This window comes from Solea senegalensis, linkage group LG10 (assembly GCF_019176455.1).
Source record: "Solea senegalensis isolate Sse05_10M linkage group LG10, IFAPA_SoseM_1, whole genome shotgun sequence".
NCBI lineage: Eukaryota > Metazoa > Chordata > Actinopteri > Pleuronectiformes > Soleidae > Solea > Solea senegalensis.
The window spans coordinates 7,364,525-7,388,292 of record NC_058030.1 but is presented as its reverse complement, the minus strand read 5'-3'; the positions used below and the strand labels follow the sequence as shown (position 1 = coordinate 7,388,292).

The window sequence follows — 23,768 nt, the reverse complement described above, 5'->3', positions numbered from 1 at the left end:
GGAGTTGATTTAGGGTACATCATGGCGCATGCGCCCTCATTGGCATCTCTAAACAAACTTGTTAAAAATTAAGCAATGCATACAGAGGATTTAGGATTCAATTATGATTGAATTCCTTCATGTAATGTATGCTCTGATACTGACACACCAAAGTAAGACAACAAGCAATCACAAGGTTCTGGTTCCATCATTAAATACAAAAGCCAAAGTGAATCAGTTTTTCTTTTCCAATTATTATTATTATTTTTTTAATAATTTTGCCATCTTTCACCATCCACACCTGATCAATCCATCTGAACTGGATGAGAACCTGGACCTAATGGCACTACTTGCCATGAGGTGACCTAATAATAATCCTGTTTTACCTTTGATATGTTAGAATTGTTAATCTATACAGTACAACCCACACAGTGAGGCTTGTTGACATCATGAGGGAAAAGCCTGATCTATTCAAAGCCCTTACCAGATTCTTGTTATGCCTGAACACATTACTGGCATGATAGGGTTTGCGAGTGTTAAAACTTGAATCTCCAAACAAGCTGCAGGTGTATAGAAAATGCTCAGGACCAGGAATCCCAGTTATCCCATCACACTCGTAAAGCACACACATGCATGACTCGTGGGTTTCACCTATTAGCTGATCGTCATCAGAGTACATAGATTGACTATACCAGTGTTCCCCAATCCAACACACCTGTTCAAATGAGTGGGTTGAATCAGGTGGTTTGGAGAAGGGAACCATCTTAAACATGCAGGACAGAGGTCGCCGAGGACCAGGATTTGGAGACATTGGACTATACTATGCATTCCATGCTCTACACACTGGCGGTCAGAAGTGACAAACCCACAAGCAGAAACAAAACCAAACAAAACGTCCAGGCCTTCCATGCAGCAGATAACGAGGGTGGCCAACTGTTCCCTCAACAACTAAAAGACAACTAAAGCCAAACTTTGCACAATCACTCTTTGCAGGCTCATAAAGTAAAAGCTACATTTTCATTAAATCGTTGTGACTCGACTTGATCGCAGTCCCTAAGGTCCCTATGGGTCCTACTGTGTTATTGACTTATATTATATATATTATATATGTATATATATATATATCATATTATATTTTGCCATGAATGTGGTCAAATGTCTGAGATGAGGCTGCATGTCGGAAACCATAGCGATATCAGAGGGTGATGACAGACTGAACTATTGTTTTTCAGTCATTTGATCAGCAGGTGGGTTAATAAAGCACTTTATTGGCCTTTTACTTTTCATTGCACTGACAGTAACACGGATAGTTGTCGTTTACTCAAGTTATTGCTACCTCAGCTGGTTTACTGTCTTACAGATGCCGTTCCTCTGCTTGCCCCGTGTGTGTGTGTGTGTGTGTGTGTGTACGTGTTTGTGTAGATCATTGGGCTGAGCTGCTGACATCCTTGGAAGGTTTTTAGGGTTTAGGCTTGTGGGTTTGTCGCCTGGTGACAGGGTAAGGCTTTGTGTCCATCAGTGTGGGGAGTGCAGTCTGTAAAGTCGATGTATTCACTTGGATGTCGAATGCCCAGGAGTTGATTTAGGGTACATCATGGCGCATGCGCCCTCATTGGCATCTCTAAACAAACTTGTTAAAAATTAAGCAATGCATACAGAGGATTTAGGATTCAATTATGATTGAATTCCTTCATGTAATGTATGCTCTGATACTGACACACCAAAGTAAGACAACAAGCAATCACAAGGTTCTGGTTCCATCATTAAATACAAAAGCCAAAGTGAATCAGTTTTTCTTTTCCAATTATTATTATTATTTTTTTAATAATTTTGCCATCTTTCACCATCCACACCTGATCAATCCATCTGAACTGGATGAGAACCTGGACCTAATGGCACTACTTGCCATGAGGTGACCTAATAATAATCCTGTTTTACCTTTGATATGTTAGAATTGTTAATCTATACAGTACAACCCACACAGTGAGGCTTGTTGACATCATGAGGGAAAAGCCTGATCTATTCAAAGCCCTTACCAGATTCTTGTTATGCCTGAACACATTACTGGCATGATAGGGTTTGCGAGTGTTAAAACTTGAATCTCCAAACAAGCTGCAGGTGTATAGAAAATGCTCAGGACCAGGAATCCCAGTTATCCCATCACACTCGTAAAGCACACACATGCATGACTCGTGGCACTAGAGGGGCAGGTGCTTACACATTTCTGGCAACATTAATTTGCAGATGAAACTGTCCTCACAGCGACACTCCAACGAGTGTTTTTGTTTGAACAGTGATTTTCATTTTTCCACTAACACAGATATTTATGTTACTTCCAGTCTAAACCAGCCTTGCATGTTACCTGTGTTTTTCCTGAGACTTAATAAGACAAGTCTGTTGCTCTTTGTTGTCATAAAGAGTCGATTACATTTTCCTTATGCTCAGCATATTTTCAAGAGCTTCATTTCCAATTTGTTTTCCTCTGTGCAGTCGTTTGAAAATGCTTCACTGGCACTTTCCACATGAGAATATCTCCCCTCTGGCTGTTTGGCTGAGAATTGAGTTTGAAAGAAAAAACTATTTCAGCTAACATGGCATGCAAAGTGGTCATTTTACATAATAAAAGAAAATGTTGCATTCTGCTCAAAATGAAATGCTATCATACAGATGCTAACAGCCACAGATTCACTGCGATTATTTGAACACTACTTATGTATTTGAGTGTTAATCTTCCGTGTCTAGCTTTGTGAATGAATGTTTCAAAGCAAACCATAGAAAAAGACAGACCTTCAGCCCCTAACTCTGATGTTGACTAGTCAAATTTGTTTGCTAATTTGACAGGCAGGTAGACGTCAAACCAAAATACCATATTTAGCAAAAATATTGAGCTTGTCCACCTGCAACCCCGCACCAATTGGAAAGTACTAACTGTTCCTCGCACACGTGTCCATGCCCCAGGATATGCCTTACTTAATCATCTATTTGAAATGAGATCATTAACATCTAAAGAATTTTTATCTGAAATTATAAATCAGAGAAGTGATAAGTACAGACTAATTTGTTGCCTTAAATTCAAACCAGTGGATTGCCATTGAACAGAATATAAGTTCACGTCACTAACGCGGTGCCATGTTCCATCACAAAAAGCATCTGGTTTAAGTTCTCAAAGTGTCAACATCCACTACAGATTAAGCAAGTTTCACAAGGTTAAAACACAACAGGAACACACTGTGATTACACAGTCATATCATATCATTGGTGTGTCATTTGGTATGGTATGGTTTAAGATTGGCTCTAATTATGTGAGAAGTATGACAATTGTTAATAAGTAGTATAACAGTAATATATAAGTAATGGCAACATTGTGTTGGGGAGAAAATCACCAAGATGCTAGGACTCATTCATTCATTCATTCATTCAGCTGCTTAGTGATGCAGGACCACTAAGCACATACATGTTAGCATCTATTCTGTTTATTTCACATTTTCTGTATTTGGGGTTTTATAGTGGAGAATTTGGCTTTGAAGTGGTTTCAAGACAAATGCCGCGCACACATAGAGATGTTTATACGCCCTTTGAGTTCTCAAACAAACATTCGCCTTGTACAATTTTGTACCTCATTATTGGCGAGCTGGAACCATGGCTGTTTGCCGTAGGTGAAGATCTCCCACAGGATGACTCCAAAGCTCCACACGTCACTCTCTGTGGTAAACTTCCTGTACATGATGCTCTCTGGGGGCATCCAGCGGATAGGCAGCATAGTGTGACCTCCCACCTGAACACAAACGCAGAGGAGAAATGTGACGGCAACTTATTTATTTGTACCTGTACGTAGATTTGTTTTGCAGTTTCAAGACAGTGGTAAACAGATACCACAAAGTAACTAACTAGAAATAAAAAAGGGAGAACAAGTCAGATAGAAACCTAATAAAGATTTGTAGTAATGATGAGCTGTGTTATTGCATCTGCTTATTGCATACTTGGTATCAATCATTTATTGTAGTCTTATTTTAAGTTATGTCACTCCCTTACTAGCGGATTGATTTTAAAAAAAGCAATTTGCTCGCACAGATCAATACATTTCAGATCCATGGTCTGCTGGTCTGTCTGAACATTTATCAGATGTCTAAGAACCCTGGAGGTGTAGGATCATTTATTGTCATGTGCATATAGAACTTGATTCTGCTCCGTCTGAACTGCAGACAGGTCCAAGAGTTGTGTTTGACTGCAGGCAAACAGTCTGCACAGGGAGGACAGGTGAGAGATAAATGATGCTCTGAAAGGCTGCTGTCTGTGCACTGTGTGGTAAGGAAGTTTTTGTCCCACCTGCCAACTGGTAACCGGCTGCAAGAACATAAAAAGAAAAATAGATTGGAGAACGTTTTTAATCAGCAAAAAATGTGAAAAGGAAATGTTAAATTAGTTTCATTAAAAAAACTTAATCATTTGCACTAAATGACAATTTTTTTTTCCACAACTGGGGCTACCTTCTCATGAGGCTCAGCAGACCATGAGGTCTAGTGGTTTTGCAAATATGTAAACACGACTGCCTTCACACCAGCCATTGCTCGGGCTCTCATAATAAAGCAAAGACAATGCCGCTGGAATGCTGGCGCAATCATTAAAAGAGTTCACAGAAGCTTCTTCGTAGGCTGGGACTGACATTAACTGCCCAATACAAATTATTTTCCACTGTGCCATTTACAGTAAAGAGAGGGTGTCCTAAAAGTCCATCTGAGCTGCTGTTGCCATCACCCATGGAGACAAGCTTTTTCCACAGAGGCAAGAAAAGGCCAGATTTTCCCCCCTTTTCTCCTCATGGGACCCATGTGAGAAACATCTCATCCTGGGTCCGGACCTCAGTAAAGTATTATAGATCCTTTAGTCCATATAGAGAAGACTACTGTGTGCACAAGGTATGAATAGTGTTATAATTTAGATCAATGCATATTTAAATGTTTGTAACTGTGTGTAGTCAAGAACATTATTTCATGCTTTTATCAGTTTACCTTAAGTTAGTAGTCCAATAGAATCATTTGAAACAACCATGAAACAAGTAGATGTGTTTTTACCCTGTAATAATCGGTGCTGTAAATGTCTCTGGACATGCCAAAGTCTCCTATTTTCACCAGAAGGCCATTTCCCACCAGGCAGTTCCTCGTCGCCAAATCACGATGCACAAAGTGCTGAGATGCTAAGTAAATCATCCCATTTGTGATCTGACTGGCTATGTGAAGCATCTGGGACAGACCCAGCTCCCCATTGGTCTGTAGAGGCTGTCCATCTACCAGGATCATGGCATCTGGCCCGTGGGCTCTAAGGAAAAGAAAAAAAAGAAAGGCAGAATCGGTTAGACACATCAAGAAAATAGACTTAAGAGTAATGCAGCATCCACCAACAAACACTGGATACCACATCGCCATCTCTTTAGCAATAATATCAACTCTTGCTATGAGGTTGGCCATGGTAATTAGCTCTGGTGACTTCCAAAGTCGCCTCTATCGCATCCATTGCATGCAGAGCGAGTGTGTAGTTACAAACATTTGTGCTAGACCAAGCACCACAACAACTTTTAAAACCCATCGCATGCAATTTCAGGCACGTGCACCCTCGACCAGATTTCAGGGAAAGCAAAGGGATGGACAGAGAGAGAGAGAGAGAGAGAGAAAGAGAGAGGGAGGATGAACAGAGTAAGTTGATGACCTGTCTACTTAAAAAAGGAAACCCTCTACAGACACCATTTGTGTGTGCTTCAGAGAGGGCCATGTGTGTGTGTTTTCGGCTTCACTGACTTTTAAGTCTGTAATGGAGGAGGTTCTGCAAAACAGCTCAGTGTGGGTCTGTTTGGGCGTGTGTGCGTGTATGTGCGTTTTATTGAAGGGCAATGGGTGCCAGCTAAATTAGCAGTGTGTCCTGGATGAATTGATGCCAGCACTTTAATGGAAACACAATTACTGAGCTGAAATTAGAATCTGAGGCACACAAAGACACACCCCCATATAAACAGGCACACACGCACGCATGCACACATTCTCATATTTCTATCCGTTATAAGACATGCATTGACTTCCATTCATATGGAGAGGCCTTAACGCTAATGAAAAACATAACCAGTTAATACCCTAACCTTAACTGAACCACAATTCAAATACTTGCCATAAACTCAACCAGTACCTCAGTTCCAAATAAAGTTATAGCCATTTTAGGACCAGGTTGTCTCCATTACGACTACCTGTCCTGACAATGTTAGTTTTTATGCCAGAAAAGTCCCGAAATAGGTAAAAATACAAGAACACACCTATACAGTTTTCAGTAGCTATTCTTGTCAGAACTGACATTAACTATGACCAGTTGAAGCCTAACATTAATTTACCACATCTTAATCTTAATTTTGTTTATGCTATTTTCTGAATGAGCTCTGCTGGTCCTGACAAGGTAAGTGTATTTATCAGAAAAATGTAGAGCTAACAATGTCAAAGTGAAAGCACACATGCATGCACTGACTAAGTCGCAATATTATATTCTGCAAGGCAAAGCATTTTAGGAGCAAATAACATCTAATCACAGCAGACATAATGCTGCTCATTAGCCCACTAGCTGCACTTTACAATGCAGGCATTTAGCCAGAGCTGACATAGCGGACAACTTTATGTACAGATGTAGATTCACGCAAAATGCATTGACAAAAGAGTGAGATGCAGTCACGTGGAGGTCCATTCTCACAACTGACAGCTTATACGTTATGCTCTTTTTGGTATTTGTCTTTGCACCTCCATTTAGAGGGATACAATCTGCACACCTTGTAGCTTCTATTAAATAACTTGTTGCCAGTGACATTTTGGGTCTTAGATTATTGATAAATACATACATATGGACAAAAGTATTCGGCCACACCTGTTAAGTATTGAATTCAGGTGTTTCAATTAGGCTTTGGGCTCGGCCCCTTATCTCCAAGGAAGGACAATCTTAACGCTTCAGCATACCAAGACATTTTGGACAATGCTGGGCTTGTGTTGTGGCAACAGTTTGAGGAAAGTCCTTTTCTATAACACGATTGTGCCCCAGTGCACAAAAGAAAAACACTACAAAGACCTGTTTGGTGTGGAAGAACTTGACCAGCCCGCACTGAGCCCTGACCTCAACCCCATCGAGCACCTTTGGGATGACCTGGAACAGAGATTGAGAGCCAGGCTGTCCAACATCGGTGCCTGACCTCTTAAATGCTTCTACAGAATGAAAGGGCACACATTCCCATAGAAATACCCCATTATCTTGAGGAAAGTCCTCCAAGAAGTACTGCCCTGTTTGTGCAACGGTCAGACGTCCGAATACTTTCTGTCCATATAGTGTATGTGCTCTGCCATCAGCAACAGCTCACTCAAGAGAATTGTGCCTGTTGTCATTTTAAAAAGGATGAAATTACAGTTTTCCAAAATGCATCACTCAAACATTTTTTTTTCCTGTGCAATGTTTTTTTTCCCTGCTTTGCAGAAAAGAGTTTGTGTGTGAGATGAGAATAGTAGCAGAGCAGAGAACTTCGTTTCCTCTGTGTCTGAACCACAGATCCAATATCAGCGCGTAAACTGAACACAGTATAGCAGGGGCACAATGTTTTGCTGGTTTTCTGTTTGTCACACAGCAGTTCAAACAAAGGCCTTTTTAGGAAAAAAGGGTTGAAGTGAAGTGAACATCAGGCATACAAATGCAATACACTTTATAAATATGATGCATTTAATCTTCTTAACATTCCTTGAGTGATGTGATGGGAAAAACAATCTTTTGCTTACCTGAGGAACTTGTTGAGATCTCCGTGCTTCATGTACTCAAAGACCATGATGAGAGGGTCTCCATCCACACACACGCCATAAAACTTTACTATGTGCTCATGTTGGAGGTTTGTCAGCAGCTCAGCCTCACGCTGGAAATCCTTCCTGGCTGCGAGAGTGGGGTCCTTCAGAGTCTAGCGAGGCAGACAAAACCGATCAGGGGTTACACTTTGGTAGCCATGGTGATGTCCTTCATGTATCTATGTTGCAATTGTATCCCAGTAGTAGCCATGGAAACACCTCTTTCTCCTGTATCTGCCGTATTTTCTTATATGCATGTAGTTTACCAATATACTGCATAGAATATAGTGGATGTTTCAGATGTCATGTTTTATATATATATGTATATACATATATATACATATATATATATATATATATATATATATATATATATATATATATATATATATATATATATATATACATATATAGATGCACATATATATTCTCTGAAGACAGGGCTGAAAGAGACTCAATCATGTCATCATTGGTCTTGTATATAGAACACCACATTTATTATGTGTTTTGTATGTTGTTGTTGTTGTTGTTGCTGGTATTGTCTGTAATGTTTACCACAGATGCAAATTAGCTATTCAGCTAACTCAAGTTATAGACTTGGTTCTGTACACGTTCCCTGTCAACTAAACTAATAAACTATACTAAACTATATTATCTTAAATGGACTTCAGTGGACACCATTCAAAGCTATCTAGAACCAGGCCTGACCAAGACTCATCCCTGTATAATACATGTGTGTAATAATACATTTATAAATCAGAGTAAGAACAACTGAGGCCTGTAGAATGATCCCCAACCTTTTTTTTCTTGGATTTAATTCAGTGCAGAATAAGTAGTTTCTTCATTAATACCCATGTTATCTGTGCACAGGAGTGGCACAGCAGACAGTGGTACTGATTAAGGTTGAGGGCAACTTACACACTATCTATATTCACACTGCGAACCTGTTTATACTCATCATCCAGTGTGTCTTGTGTGGTTGGGACACCTGTTCAGTCACAAAAATCTTCATGTGAAGATGCATTCAAGCTGGATTTAAATCACATCTGGTGCCGATTTAAGGCCCTTTTGGAAAGACATAAATGCATTCCTTTTTCTGAAACACAATTTGTGGTTTTCAAAAAGGACCCACAGAGTTGAAGAATCGCTTTAAAAGACAACCCACTCTCGCCCTGTGCCATAACCACCGCCATACACATACATTATGCATGTACTGTATATGAAAGTGCTTGCACCGTAATTGCGGTATGTAGTATATAATTGCTCAATTTTAAGTGGGAAATTGCTGATCCAGGATGCTGATTTGCACCAGTAGAGAGAACATTCAGCTTTGAATAACCCAGATTCATGCACATATACAGTAAATACAAATGTTTTGTTTTCTTTTTCCCTGCCTTCCTCTGTCTTCATTATTCTTCATTTGTGTTCCCTTCATCATTATCACTCCCGTGCTTTCTCTCAGCATAAAAAAAGGTCTTTGGATAACAGAGAAGAGCTTGGCAAAAACAGCAAAATCATTCATGATGGAACATTTGATCAATCTATCACACAAAAGCACAAAACATCGTCTTCAGTGAATGACAATAACGGGTTGAAACACTGATACTTGTTAATTGCTGTGATGGTGGCGCTGCTGCCATGGTTACCTTCTCGTTTATCTCTCACCTCTCTTCTCTTCCCCTCCCAGAGCACCTCTGATTTTGTTGTTGCTGCTCAAACCATGAGCTTTTCTACATTATACAATGGGCCAGTGTATAAAACTTTGCCTGGATGTCTCATCTTTATCTTTTTGTCACCTTTAGGTGTTGTAATGCAAGTACAAATACTTTGTTACTGTACTTCAGTGCAAGTGTTGTGCATGTGTTATTTATTTATGTTACTCCACTACATTTCCTAAATAAATTGTGTACTTTTACACCAACACAGATACGCCTCTAACTACCTTTGTTACTTACCAAATAAAATCAGATACTTCAAAGATTTTTTCTGGTAAGATACTTATAATTTCACTCAAGTATCCCTTTATGGTACTTTATACAAGACTGATTAGGAGCATTTTCCTGTCATTATTAGTTCAGCTTGAGGCATCAGTTCTCCCTCACAGTAGAGGCAAAACAAAAGCCAGACAAGTCATATGGAGAATCAGAGGAGCCAAAAAGATATCTGTACAGGGTAAGCCTGCAACTAACAAATCAGTGACTAGTTAACTAGTCATTGATTATTGAAAAGATTAATCAACTAATTGGATAACCCTAAAAATGTCTGAAGTACAACCAACTTTTCCAGCAGCCCTATGATTGTGGCTTGGCCCATTTTTTTTTCTTCCGCAGTGGATGACACAAATAAGCAAAAGTGTCCTCCTGACCAGACAATCATGACAACAAATCATCTGAAAAGAGGCCTGTGGAACTATTTCAAGTACCAAACAAATCTGCAGACTCAGCTGTTACCATAGCTGGTATCTCTATTGGAGCTGAGCATCTGTCACACTTTGTCACTCTCAGCAGAGATCTGTAAAAGCAAGATGACTAACTCCATACAAAAAACAGTGCTGTTCAACTCCACAGTGTGAAAAAGATGTGCCAAGATGTAACCAACAATTAAATTTGTTCGCCAGCTTTTGTAGACAATGTCAACTTATCGCTGCACTCCTAATACAGGGTGTAAACTTTTGCAGAACCTTGTTGGAATATTCATTTCATCCTAATAAGCAACCGATATCTTGTATTACAACTTGAAACCTCAAAACGATGCCCCAATTTTTTACCAAAAATGTCATATCGCTTTCTCACACACACACAAGGCCTAGTTTCCTGCCCTTTTTATGGGACTCAGTAGAAGTCTACTGTCTCAACGTGAAAACATCCTTGATGACAACTGGTTGTGACAGATTCAGTGTGTGTCTGTGTGAGTGAGAGAGATAAACAGGGCGACAGATCCTGCAGGATTATAAAGGCTGCAGCTGTAATCCCTGTATATCCTCACCAACACCTGCCTGCTGCAGGTCAATGTCAGCCATGTTTCCACTAAAAACTGCTGCTGTACTAACAAGGGACCATGTCTTCAGCAAGAATCATGTCTTGTTGATCCTATCCTGCCATATGAGCCATGCATCAACTGAGCGTTCTGACATATACTGGACTGAGGGTGAATATTAATATTACTTTGACATGTACCACATCCTTGACACTATAGCAGGGCTAATGGCCGTGACCTCTTTCGGCAGGATGGTGCTCACCACCACACTGCACCTGGAGCATATAGGATTAGATTTTTGTCAATATTTTCAAACCACACTTCACGAAGCATGTAACACTTTTTAAGAAGCAAACAAATCTTTATGAATTGAGCAAAAAAAAGGAAACGCAAAAGTTTGTGCTCCCTAACGTGTTTTTTTTTATTTGCGATTCTGATCATGGGTGGGCCTTAGGAAGCTGCCTGCTGATTGGCTACTGAGTTTTGGAGCGACAGCTCAATGGTCCGGAAGTAGTCACAGGCTTGGACTCGCTGTCTGTCTGGAAGTAGCTCCCCAAGTTTTCCCCATCAGACTGTTTTCAAAGCTAATATTTCAAAGATAATTGGACCAACGTTATATACTTACAATTATTTTGCCTGCTGTTGACCGGGAAAACGGGGAACGAGTTCACAGTGACTCCAAGCCTGTGACTAATTGAGCTGTCACTCTAAAACTCAGTAGCCAATCAGCAGGCAGATGATTGACAACAAAAAAACAACCAACCAACTAACACAAGTGAGGGAACACAAATATTTTTGAATGATTAAATATAATTCCACAGGAACACAGCACCCTGTTTGCAATCCACACGTGGACATCTGTCCTGACCTCCTGTCATGAGATGAACATGGACAGGAGCTTGTGCTTGTTTTACACAACAGATGCCCTGAGGTCTCTTACCTTTATAGCGACCAGCATCTTGTCCTTCGTGGGACTTAGGTTGTAACATTCTGCCAGGAAGACCTTTCCAAAGGCTCCTTCCCCCAGCTCCCTTTTCAAAATAATGTCCCGCCGTTTAATATGTTGAACATCTGTAAGAGATAGAGAGAGAGACTTGGTTAACGTCCATTACAATACCTTCTTTTCTTTTTTTTCTTAAATGCCGCCATACTACCACATAAAAGCTTTCCAATTATCACTTTACAGTGTTCACACTCTCTCACGCTGCCAGTCTACAGTTTGGTGAATTCTTCTGTGTTTAATTCCCACTTCATTTAAAGGTACAATGTGTAGAATTCAATGGAGGCTTATTGACAATCCAATATCTGTTATTATGTTTTCATTAATTCTATTATCACCTGAATAGTAAGTGTTTTGTTTTCATTATCTGCTGTCATGGAGCTGCTGGATTGAGTTCAAGTTATATACGATTCCATTGTGTCAGTGTGTCACAAAGAACCATCAGAGAGTAGATTGCTAAAGATGAAAAAAACAAACAAAACACCATAAAACACAAGTGTTTCAGGCTTGTGTGAACTGAGTTTCCTATGGGGCAGGAGACACTGTCTTAAAAAGCAAAGGTTCTACCAGAGGGGAATTATCTGCTCAGTTGCGTGACCACTATCCAGGATCATACCTGTATGTTAGGAATTAGGAAATTGGTTGGTTTGGTTAAATTAAGGTATAAGGTATAGACCATTAACTAAAACAACACATTGCAGAGTTGTAACACCCATATCAACATTCAACATCAAAACATCCCGATTTACACTATTAAATCATGGCAAATAATACCATTAAAACACAACACAATGTTGCCATAATAGCTTTAAAACCCGCACAAAGTTTGGTGTCAACCTGGTCTCAAATTGTGGTCTCACTACAACTAACTAACTAACGATTAATTGGTTCATAAAATGTAGAAAAATGTTGATCAAATGAAGTTCTCAAATGTCTTGTTTTTGTCCACATGAAAAAACCCTGAAACCGATTAATCGATTATCAAAGTAGTTGTTGAGTAATTTAGTAATTTAGTCCCCCCCGTGATCTCCATCAACACATGGAAGACACTCAAAATGCAGACTGACCACTCTCCTCAGTAGCACAGTAGTTAGGCAAACTGCTGGTTGGAGTTGCTTGTCCTGACCTTCCCATCTGTCATCTGTGGACAGGTTCATGGATGACCATGAACACTTGATTCACATGGGATCTATTCTGTCAATGATCGTTCCTTTTTTCCTTGTCCAATAGCCAATGTATTTGTTTCTTTCTGTCTGTTTTATTGGGGTGTCCTTCACAAAACAGTGACCACTGAATGAAGTGAGTGGATGATTTTTTTAATCTCTTCTCCAAGAACCACACACTCCATGACGCAAGCTTGGCCTGCACTAGCAACAACAACCAGATCTGGTCAATCTCGGCACATCCGTTCCTGAAAACTGAATCATCCATCACCAGTAGACGACATGCCGCAGCGTGTCATGTGTAGCAGCAGCTGAGAATGAAAAGGTCTGCACTGTAGCAGAGCGGAGGAAAAGCTCTGACTGACTGTCAGCTCCACCCATGCACACAGTAGCTTGAGCAATGTTTCACACCATCTCTGAAAGATGCTGCTGCTGCATGTGCTTTATATCTGACAGGTGTTGTCTTTAAGGTGTATGTAGTTAGGCTTGTAAAGTTTTTTATTTATTTGTGATTATTATTATTAATAGTAGAAGTATTAGTATTATCATTATTATTATTATTATCATTGTTGTTTTTATTTTTTTAATGTTAGGCTACAGACTAATGTGATGACTGATTTCTTTGTTCTGCCCTTGCTGAGCTGCCATTGCTGCTGAGACTAGTTGCAGTGACTGACTGTGACAGCACAGTTTGGATAATGATGTTAGGGACTGGCTTTCTGTTATTGATAAAGGTCCCTTTTGAACGGTGAATATAATTGTATTCAAATTTTGTGTCAAAACTGTTGTGCTGATAGCCAGAATATACAGTGGAACAAAAACAGTGACTCAAAACTATGTCGCAATAAAATATACAGAAAATAAAACATGTTGTGATGTTCTGCATGTTGGTTCTCTGCACAACCAGGTAAGATAAGGTAAGTAAAATAAAATATATATATATAGAGTAAAATATAGTATAGTTGTACATACACTCATAAAATAAAAGCACCAAAAACACCATCTGTCTTGGAGTTGACTTAATTTTGCCCATTTAATGAATGTTTAATAAACACATTAACTATTCTAATCGTGACTTAGATGAAGAACGGATCACATTTTATGGCATTCACATTCACGTTGAATATGGTCAAGACATTTAGTGATGTCAATCAAGTCAGGGAGTGAGGGTGAGAGTGAGTGACTTTTGGAACTTAATAACAACAAATAAATAAAAATGCAAAGATAAGAATAATTAGTACTGTAGCAATGGGACCTAAACCAACAATCAAAGATGCCTCAAAATGACCAAATGTCTTGAAAACCTTTTCCACAGATGCAAACTCTAGTAGTACAGAGAGACCCAGTCTAATCCAAAGCGCTGTTAATATTTCATTAAGTGGTAAGGACTGATCTCTGGATGACATTTCTGCTACACCCTCATAGGATAATATCACTCAAACTGTATTAATTAGTCTGAGTCTCAGGATAAACAACAAACCGTATTCAGTGAAGGTCCCAACAGGACAACAGCAGCATGTTTTATGAGTCTGGGGCCTAAAGAGAAAATTCATTTTGTGCATTTGTCTCAGTCAGTACTGGGACTCTAACACCACTTATGTTGGCAGTGAATGAGTAATGTTTTTCAAATTACATAATGCAATTACAATTAATACAAATCAAATGGGCTCATTATTTCTTCTTTAACACAACTAATGCACAATACAGGTCGCAGATGTATTCGTCAAATGATTTTATAGTGTCATAAATGAATAAATCAATCAGCCAGCATTAGCTGTGGCTAACAGTCCAAGTGAGGAGTTACTACTTAACTAGTTTTTTTTATAGTGGTTACTAGATCCTTTGATCCTTGTTGCATTTAGATGACAAGAAAAAGCACTGTATGCTACAGCATGTAGCATACAGCATTTAATCTACAAATAATATTTGTCCTTCAATATCACCCCTCACCGTGACAGCTGTCAGAACTCTGCATGACCAGTTAGCTGATAAAAAGCAGAATAGTTATTTCACTATTTGTCCTCAGTTTTGTTTTGCTGGCTCTTGTTTTTTTTTTTTTTTTAAAGAGTCCGTTTCTGTGATTGGTTCCTTAAACTACATATAAATGGACATCGAGTGTCGAGAAAAGTGGGATAAAGCTGCGAGGTCTGAGAAATGTTATTTGCTGTAGCCACAGAGAACGCTTCTAACATTCATTACACCACATAATGTGCAGCAGTGAACAGGATCAATAGCACCATGACTTTTTTAAGTAAACTACACAGTCAGGCATTCGTAGATTCTAAATCTTGAGCACACATGTACTTAGACCTATGGATTTTATGCTGTGACCTGTAACATTTATCAGTCAGACAAAGTCTATTCATCTTCAGCCTATACTACGTGCACTGTGTTCATGGTTAACTGTCTTTAACACACACACACGAAACATACACAAAATGTAGCTGAATGACTCGACCGTTCTGCCACTAGGTTGCAATTAGTGTGACTGTAATGAGCTCTGGGACTCACATCATCCAGCAGCGTACATATAGTTGCTATAAAGGCTCTGGGGAATAAAAGGGCAACAGCACACACTACTGGAAAGGGACATTTCAATCATTTTAACAACACTTGACTTAAAGTGGTCCATTTACTGCATTACAAGCATATAATTACAATGGAATCATTTGAATTATGTTGCAATAAATGAACCGTTGTACAAAAACTTGTATTTGCTGAAATTGTTTGGTTCAAATCTGTCAATCAGAAGATTTATATTCTGACAGCTATTAGTCTTCTAGAACATTAGCTTTGTGACATGGGTCTCTCAATCTCAGAGATCTGACATCTGGAAAAAAACACCAGTATGGTCTTTATTTTCGATAGGGAGCAAGTGCTTCTTCCACAAAATCCACCATGTTCTACTGTCATGTTCGTACAGTAGCCCAGAATGAACAAATCAAACACTGGCTTAAGGGAGAGCCTTTGTGTTGCCTGAAAGACAACACTGTTTCTCACTTTGGTTGGAAGCATGAGGTTAAGGTATTCAGTTGGTTGTTATATGCAACTTCACCCCTAGATGCAACTAAATCCTAAACACTGGTCCACTAAAGGACAATTTGAAATGGCCGCACATGTATTATGTATTTGTTACATGAAATCGGAAAGGGCCATTAGAGAATAAACATAGCTTTTCCTTTTAGTGAAGAACACTACACTTACTTGAATAAAACTGTCCATCATTGTTGCAGATTGTAACACACCAGTGTTAATGATTGTTGCAGATTCTAACACTCGACATTACCTCCAATCATCATGCAGAAGCCCAGCGTCCACGCCTGTCCACCGCTCCATTGACTCCCAGAGAAGCTGAGCTTCCCTGGAAGTGACATTTTTGCCACATTTGTCGAGCTCACCGCAGTGAAAAAAACTACTCTGTGTCATCCCATAGAGAACAGTTGAAGCTGAGCTTTAAGTGCTTTTAATGCAGAGGCTGCTATGGGAATACGAAAATCACGTGAGATGATCCGTCATCCTTGATAAACAGCTGTTTCTGAACAAACTAGCAACACCTTCTTATTGCGCTCTAGTGCGTGTTTGGTATTGAAATGTAAATACAACACAGTACATATTTGACTTTGACATGTTAGAGGAAGCTGAGCTTCCCTCTCTGTCTTAGAGCAATCACCACTGTAAATCACCAACCCACACAATATGGGACAAGGTGTGCTGTCTTTCTCTCTGCACAGAGTAAGTGGTGGAATCAGAGCTGTAAACTCTGGCAATCAGCATCAAGTTCACAAAAATATCAAATAGACTATAAAGCTTAACAATGCCTGACTGACAGCTAATGCAAATGAAAATGTAAAAGCTCCACTCATGGCCTATCGACAACATAATCCTTACTTTCATTTTGACCAGAACCACATCATTCTGTCGCAAATGCATGCGCTTTGCCTGAGATCTGAAGAGGAACAACGGTAAACAATATGATGAAAGAATTACATGCTGCTGTTTCAAAATTTGAATTCCATGTGTGAAACGTGTGCAGGTCATACATTTATAAGTGAGTTGTGTGTGTGTTCATGTGGTGATAGTGATGATAGGTTTATGATCTCAGACACAAGGGGAATACAGTGGTTGAGACACACACACACACACACACAAACCAGTGGTAATATATAATCACACAAGGTGACTCTTGTGATGGATCAGCATCACCATTGACCACGGCATCAGTAGTGTGTGTGCGTGTATGTGTCTCTCTCTATATTGTCTCCTAAGGGATTTGCTGAGATTTATGTGGCTGTACAGAGGCAAGAACCGATTTGCTCTGCCGATGTGGTAGAACACTCTGTGTTCAATGGAGACACAGAGGGGATGGCAAAGCAACAGGATTAACAGAGGCAAAGCAGCAGAGAGATACAGTTAGATGTGGATGTAGATAAAATTGGCTCTTACGACTTAGAAGAAGCAGAAGTGTTGTAATATGGCCAAAGAAGACAAATGTGTTCAATGAAAATAGGATATTTTTGTTATATTTACAAGATAGATAACCATATAGCAGATGTGTTCACAGTTTTTTAAACCATATATCTGAAGAAAAATATCCACTGATCCATCAGTGTCTACCTATCGGGGTATCAGAGTTCAGATGAGACATAGTCTCTCCAGTGTATCCAGAAACTACCCTACAGGCTCCTGCCAGGTTGATGTAAATAGAGAACTCTTCAGTGGAAAATGCCCAAGAGGTGTTCTGAACCACATCAACTGACTCGTTGTCATGCAGAGAGGCAACATACAGTATCTACTCCCAGTTCCCTCTGGATCTGTGTATCTCTAAGTTGTTTGATTTTCATTTTAAGATACAAAATTAACTTATTATAATATGACGCGTTTTTTTCAGACGATACTGAATAAGCAAAACAGTTTTATTGCAATTCCTCTTATTGTATTATAAAAAAGTAAACTAATCTAAAACAGAACACATATCCTTTGAACATATCATACATACCCCAATCAATGCAGGCAATGTCAATTAGGAAGCACCAAGTTCTTGGTAAATATAACTCTGAGCACCGACTGAATTGTTGTTCTCTGTAAATTCCCCTCAAAAAAGCACAGGGTATATCTAAGTATATCTGCAGTAGAAATGCTACTTTGGTCTAATAATTCTAGAATGTCATAATACACGCCAGATAACTTCTCATCAATGATACACCCAGCAAAGTATATTGCACCATTTTCAGTAATTACTTTCAGAAAACTTTGCAACAGAGTTGGGGAAAGTTTGAATTTGCCTGGGGCCCTGAGTTTATACATCTGTGATTTGGTATCATGTGTTCCTTAGGAGGTGAGAAAGGCAGGGTGAGTCCATGTACTCACAGGTGGCGGGCTTGTTGCAGTTGTGTCCATGTCTGAAATACTGCGGGTTCTCTATGACAGGGATCCTGCTCATTCCAATCACCACAGCATCAGGCCCAGCATCCAGTGTACAGGGGCTGATAATCCCATGGTTTACGTGATGAAGGGGGCTGGCGGAGTCCTCCTCCCCACTTATCACTGCTACTGGTCCTGGAAAGACAGAGAGAAGTTGTGTAGAGTGGATGAGTATCTCTTTGGCATCAACGAGACTGACTGAACATCTGCATCTGCATCGAACACAATTAAAATGTTTTTAAAATGTTTTCAGCCATCCATCGACGATGGGATTCAGGTTTTGTAAAATGGGCTGAATATGACAGTATGTACAGTACAGATGAGCAGGCACATTCAGAGAGTGCCGATAATTGTGACTATAAGCTGTAGTGTGTGACTTCTAAAATATAAATGAATGTTCATTATATTCAAGCCATTGCCATTCACACAATGCTGATTAAGTCCATCAACTAACCCAACTTTTTTTGTCTGACTCTCACTGTAGCAGTGTTCTTGTTCGTATGCGGCACACAGGGCATGATGTGTTCTGTGTCGTGACATGGCAGGAGCAAAAGTAGAAAGTTGGAATATGGCTCAAAATGCTAAGAAGTGCCCATGAAAATGTTCCTCCTAGTCCTCACCCCTGCAGACTCCTACAGACTCCCTCCTCTGTGAATGTGTTTGAGCTTCGGATTGTAACTGCGGGGAAACTATCAAAAAAATATGATTAGTGTCTTTGATTCGCTGCTCTGCTTTGTGCGCTCATCAAATAGGTCTCTCAATCACTGCTGCTGTCTCCCTCTATTGTTCTCCTCATTGAGGTGGAAAAAACGTGGTGGTGGCAATGTTTTAGTAATAATTCAGACTTCCTGGGGCGACAGAAGTTCTGCAAGTAGAAATAAATGTAACCATTATTTTCATATTCCATTTTCATTTGTATTTGATCTTTTCTTTTCTGATGTATCCAGGAATGTCCTTCAGTGTAGGCTCAACCCAATCAGGGCCTCTTTATCATGAAATACACAACATTGCCATTAAGACATTTCCATATCAGGATTGTAGCAGCTTTCTGTACAGGGCCAGTATTCCCCTTATCCATATGGATGGCGGGCTGCTGGTGCCAATCCCAGCCAACATGGGGCAAAAGGTGGGGTACACTCTGGACAGGTCACCAGTCCATCGCAGGGCCAAGAGAGATGAACAACAATTCACTCTCACCTGTGGGCAATTTAGAGTGTTCAATTAACCTTTGCATGTTTTTGGACGTACCCGGTGAAAACCTTTGCACACACAGGGAGAACATGTAAACGCTACTCTACACAGAAAGGCCTGAATGCGAACAAGCAAACCTTCTTCGTGTGAGGCAACAGTGGCAACAGTTTTCTAGTCCAAAATGACTAGAAAACTGGACTTATATTACACATTTAGCCAATATATAACACTTTAAACACTGTCAATAGATATTGTTCTTGTTGGAAACAAACACTACTGTAGAAGGAGTGAACGTCATGCATTGACCTAGGGAATATTACCTAGGGGGAATATTCTGGAAATAAAGAATTGGACAGATAACCTTAACAGAGTCCCGGTGTATCTGTAAGTAAGTGTACGCAAATAAAAGTGTCAGTACTCAAACAGTAAAATGAACAAGTGCTGGTACTGCGCACCGTACACTAGGGGCCCATTTCAAGCCCTGCTCTTAGTGTTGACAGGCATGTGAGCATTGATGGACACCTTGGCCGCAGCAGGGACCAGACCTATGCCATTTGTCAGTTAGAGGACAACCAATGCTAATTTTTAATCCATGTGTCAGTGTAGACATGTTGGTGTAACAGTGGAAGACTAAAGGAAGCACAGACACAGAGTAACTGACAGAGAAGTGACAAAATATCACAGTAGGAGGAGAATGTGACAGGAGAAACGGGAGGTGGGATGAATGGTGTCAGAAATTGTGAGGCAGTAGGTTTTCAAGGAGGACAAAGGTCAGAGGTTAAATGATGTGAGTCAACCAACAGGCAGACAGACAGGCAGCTTAGGAATAAATCATGATGGTCACTGACAGCCAGCAGACATATGGCTGCTGTCTTTTTAGTCACAACATCATGAGAGATGGTTGTGCACGAAGATCCCTGTAAATAAGTAGTTTCTGATGTACTCAGTCTTTCACTGTATAAACTGAGCCACGTTCAGTCAATTAAATTATCTTTCTTTCCCATTGTGATGCTCAGTTTGAACTTTTTGCATTGTTGACTATGTCTACACAACACAACTATAAAGCTATCAGAGTTGCTCCCATGTGATTGGCTGATTAGACATTTGCATTTACAACACAGGCTACTGTACGTTACATGTCACTGCTAATTTACGGACGCTGGGAGACCCTAATGGCTTATTGGAACTACCCGGCACCCTACTTGAATAAAACATTTCTTAGGTCATGGTGATTTATACTGTGGTTTACATCACAAGCTTCCCCTTAATTTTCCTCCGTGCCCAACTGTTGCCGCAGTCTTTCAATCACACTTATTATTCACATTAATCAAATAGGCTCCCGGTATCAATACCTGCTCCTCGCTGGCTCAGTGAGCAGTCCTCAGACTTCATTACCTACTTAAATCATCTGATCAGCTGTTAGGGTGGATCTGTAATTTGTGAGCACTGGAGCATCTAAAATATTTCCCTATAATTGTTTCCAGTCCTAACTGAATGTTCTTGCATTACCATGCTTCAAAAAGAAGGGAATGTACTGAATGCATTTACTGTAGTTTACATAAATAATATAGCAAATGGAACAAATGAAGCATGCCCATAAAGAGAACAAAGGCACGCCTAAAATTTCTCATGAAGCACAGTAATAGAGGGAATAAACTATGAATTACAGGTGTCACTTTTATGTGTTTGACTTTGGTGGTGTATTTATCCACGTTTGTAAGCCTATTCTATTACAAAATAAATTTAAGAGGCAAAATACAACCAGGTGTTATTGTATATTTGGTCAGTGTTGTAAAGATGACCCTGGTAAACATGCAGGTGATTTTCCTCATCGCAGCGGTTGTGCCTATAGTGACGACCTCTACCGAAACATGTGTGACACACAGTGTGATGAGTGCGTTTTTCACGCATCAGTTTTCCCCTTAAGGCACACATGGGCATTGTGACAGAGTAGGTAAGACAAGCAATAGCCTAGACCACAACAATAACAATTATGCAAGAATGAAAAGGTGGCCAGAATGACACCATTTTGCTGCCAAGAGCTTCTCTGTTAACTTATGGACCATGAAGCATGCTCATGCTTTATAGGGCACAAATGTGCAACATATGGCTGACTTCAGTGCTGTGTGTGCAGAGTTCAGTCAGTGCTGACTATTTGTCAGTACCTGTGAGATAATTTCCAAGTGAATACTATATAATGACCTAACTACAAAAGCATGTCCCCACTATGAAGGTCTTTAAAACTTCCCTTGGTTCTTGCTGCGATAGCAGAGTAAGAATATGCACTCACACACTTACTCAGGGGATGGCTAAGTGTATAAATTGATACACATCATCATTTCTCCTGAGTGGGGGCTCTGTGCTGTGTTGCTAAATGATGGCTTATAATTACTTCACCTTTAACACTTCTTATTGTCCCTGGAGCTGAGAGGCCTGAACTCCCAGCAGACCTGCAGCCTTTCTTACCCAACATGCCTCAGTGCTCACTCTCTCTCGCTAATCCCCCCTCAGTGATTCTACCTCACTTGCTCGCTCCTTTCCCCTAGTCCCTGTTTGCACTCAAAGCTATTTCCTCTCTCTCTGATGCCCATTTTCTGTGTGTTGCTTTATCAGTGTGATGTTAAATGATAGAGACAGGCGGAGCATTCTCATCTGAGAGCGCTGAGTGTCAATCTGCCCCACACGCTCCTCTCTGCCTTTCTTGCCCTCTGGTTTTGAAATTGGTTTGTTGCCTGTTCAGGGCTTTGGGGGTTGTGGTGGGGGGTTGTTGGAGGATGTCACAGATGCTGACAGAAAAGCAGTGGCATGTAGACAAGAGAAATCAACACCGAGGAAAAAGTCACAATGCCTGGGTGGTGTACTGGCCAACACAGTGGCTGCCTCCCTCAATTACTGACTGACTGTTGCTGGTAGCAGCACTACAGTTATAAAAGAAGGTATGCTGGTGGGAGTGTGTAATTTAGGACAAATCTATACTAAATGCACTATCAAATCACACATTTTCTACGACATTATGTGCAATTCTGACATATCTCTATATATAAATGCAGTTGCCAAATGTTCATGTTCCCATTTGCGGGGGTATGAACGCTGTAAGGTTTGGGCACAAACAGCACCTGGTTATGATATGGTAAAGATCATATATTTCATATTTAATATTTCAACATCCACTCCACTGTGTCGCATTGTGGAAAACATACTGGTGTTTTGTCTACAACTGTGGACTGCTGCTTTCTAGGAGACCTGTTTAGGTTTATGTCACCTTAAATATGTTGATATGAGACACATTAAACCAATTTTTTGTTATGTTTCTCATGGGTTACAGAAAAATAAATGATCAGTGTTGATAAGCAGGTAAAACAATAACAAATACACCTCCTTTTGGTCCAAGGAGATTTCCTGAGATTTCCTGAGATTTCTTCATTCTGCTTTTCAGCCAGTGTGAGCTGGGACTTTATTTAGTCACAGCTCATGGCAGTTTATGAGAAGCGACTGTATTTTCTTTATACACCAGCATAATATTTATGGTCACTATAACAGTCCCTATCTGTGGATAATACTTATTATTGTAACACAATACAACTCCAAGACAGGCTGTTAATGGAATTCATGCAAACAAGCCAGTCCCACAGCCTATATTCTATGGAGCAAAATGTGTCATTTGTTCTGAAGCGACCTCCATTCCTTGAGGTTTCCAGTGTTGCTTCAAGTGCTTACCATCTTTCATTTACACCACTTATTAGCCAGAAGCCTTTATCAAAAGGACGGAATCCATGTGGGATTTCTACAAGGCTCTACTTTCATGTGCCATGAAACCAGCAAGAGCACAACATGATTCCTCATGTTCCTCACTCTGAACTCTGCTGATGTTCTCATGAGCCAGTCAGGAGAAAAGATGATAACTCTTTATTCTAATTGTAATGAGCCAATTCCTTTTCCCATAGGCTTTTACGACTGAGAGCATTAACCAATGATATCTCTCACTCTTTCTCTGTGTGTAGAGTGAAGATACTATGCTGCCTTAGTACAACAAAGCAAAAATTATATCTACATTAGAGAAAGAATGAATCTAACAATGTTATTATGTATATGTCTGATGGTCCCGAACATGGAGACTAACTTTTTCCTGCTCTATTCACGATTGTCGTTCTTTGACAGAGAATACATCTCTTTCATTTTTTCCATCGTTCT

At 40.0% G+C, this 23,768-nt stretch overlaps 2 protein-coding genes across 6 annotated transcripts in view; both read right to left on the bottom strand.

The window, feature by feature from the left end:
• LOC122776381 (receptor-type tyrosine-protein phosphatase zeta-like) overlaps positions 1-23,768 on the bottom strand; it is a 940,026-nt gene that overhangs the window by 369,638 nt on the left and 546,620 nt on the right. The window lies entirely within an intron of this gene.
• LOC122776392 (NT-3 growth factor receptor-like) overlaps positions 1-23,768 on the bottom strand; it is a 95,245-nt gene that overhangs the window by 4,003 nt on the left and 67,474 nt on the right. The window contains exons 13-18 of one of the 2 annotated variants that reach the window (XM_044036910.1): positions 18,333-18,521; positions 11,743-11,873; positions 7,767-7,939; positions 5,052-5,295; positions 4,306-4,323; positions 3,596-3,754 (exon numbers count right to left, since the gene is read on the bottom strand). In XM_044036910.1, coding sequence (XP_043892845.1) covers positions 3,596-3,754; positions 4,306-4,323; positions 5,052-5,295; positions 7,767-7,939; positions 11,743-11,873; positions 18,333-18,521 — 914 coding nt within the window. The remainder of the gene's footprint in view (positions 1-3,595; positions 3,755-4,305; positions 4,324-5,051; positions 5,296-7,766; positions 7,940-11,742; positions 11,874-18,332; positions 18,522-23,768) is intronic. The other variant, XM_044036911.1, reaches the window with a different exon arrangement.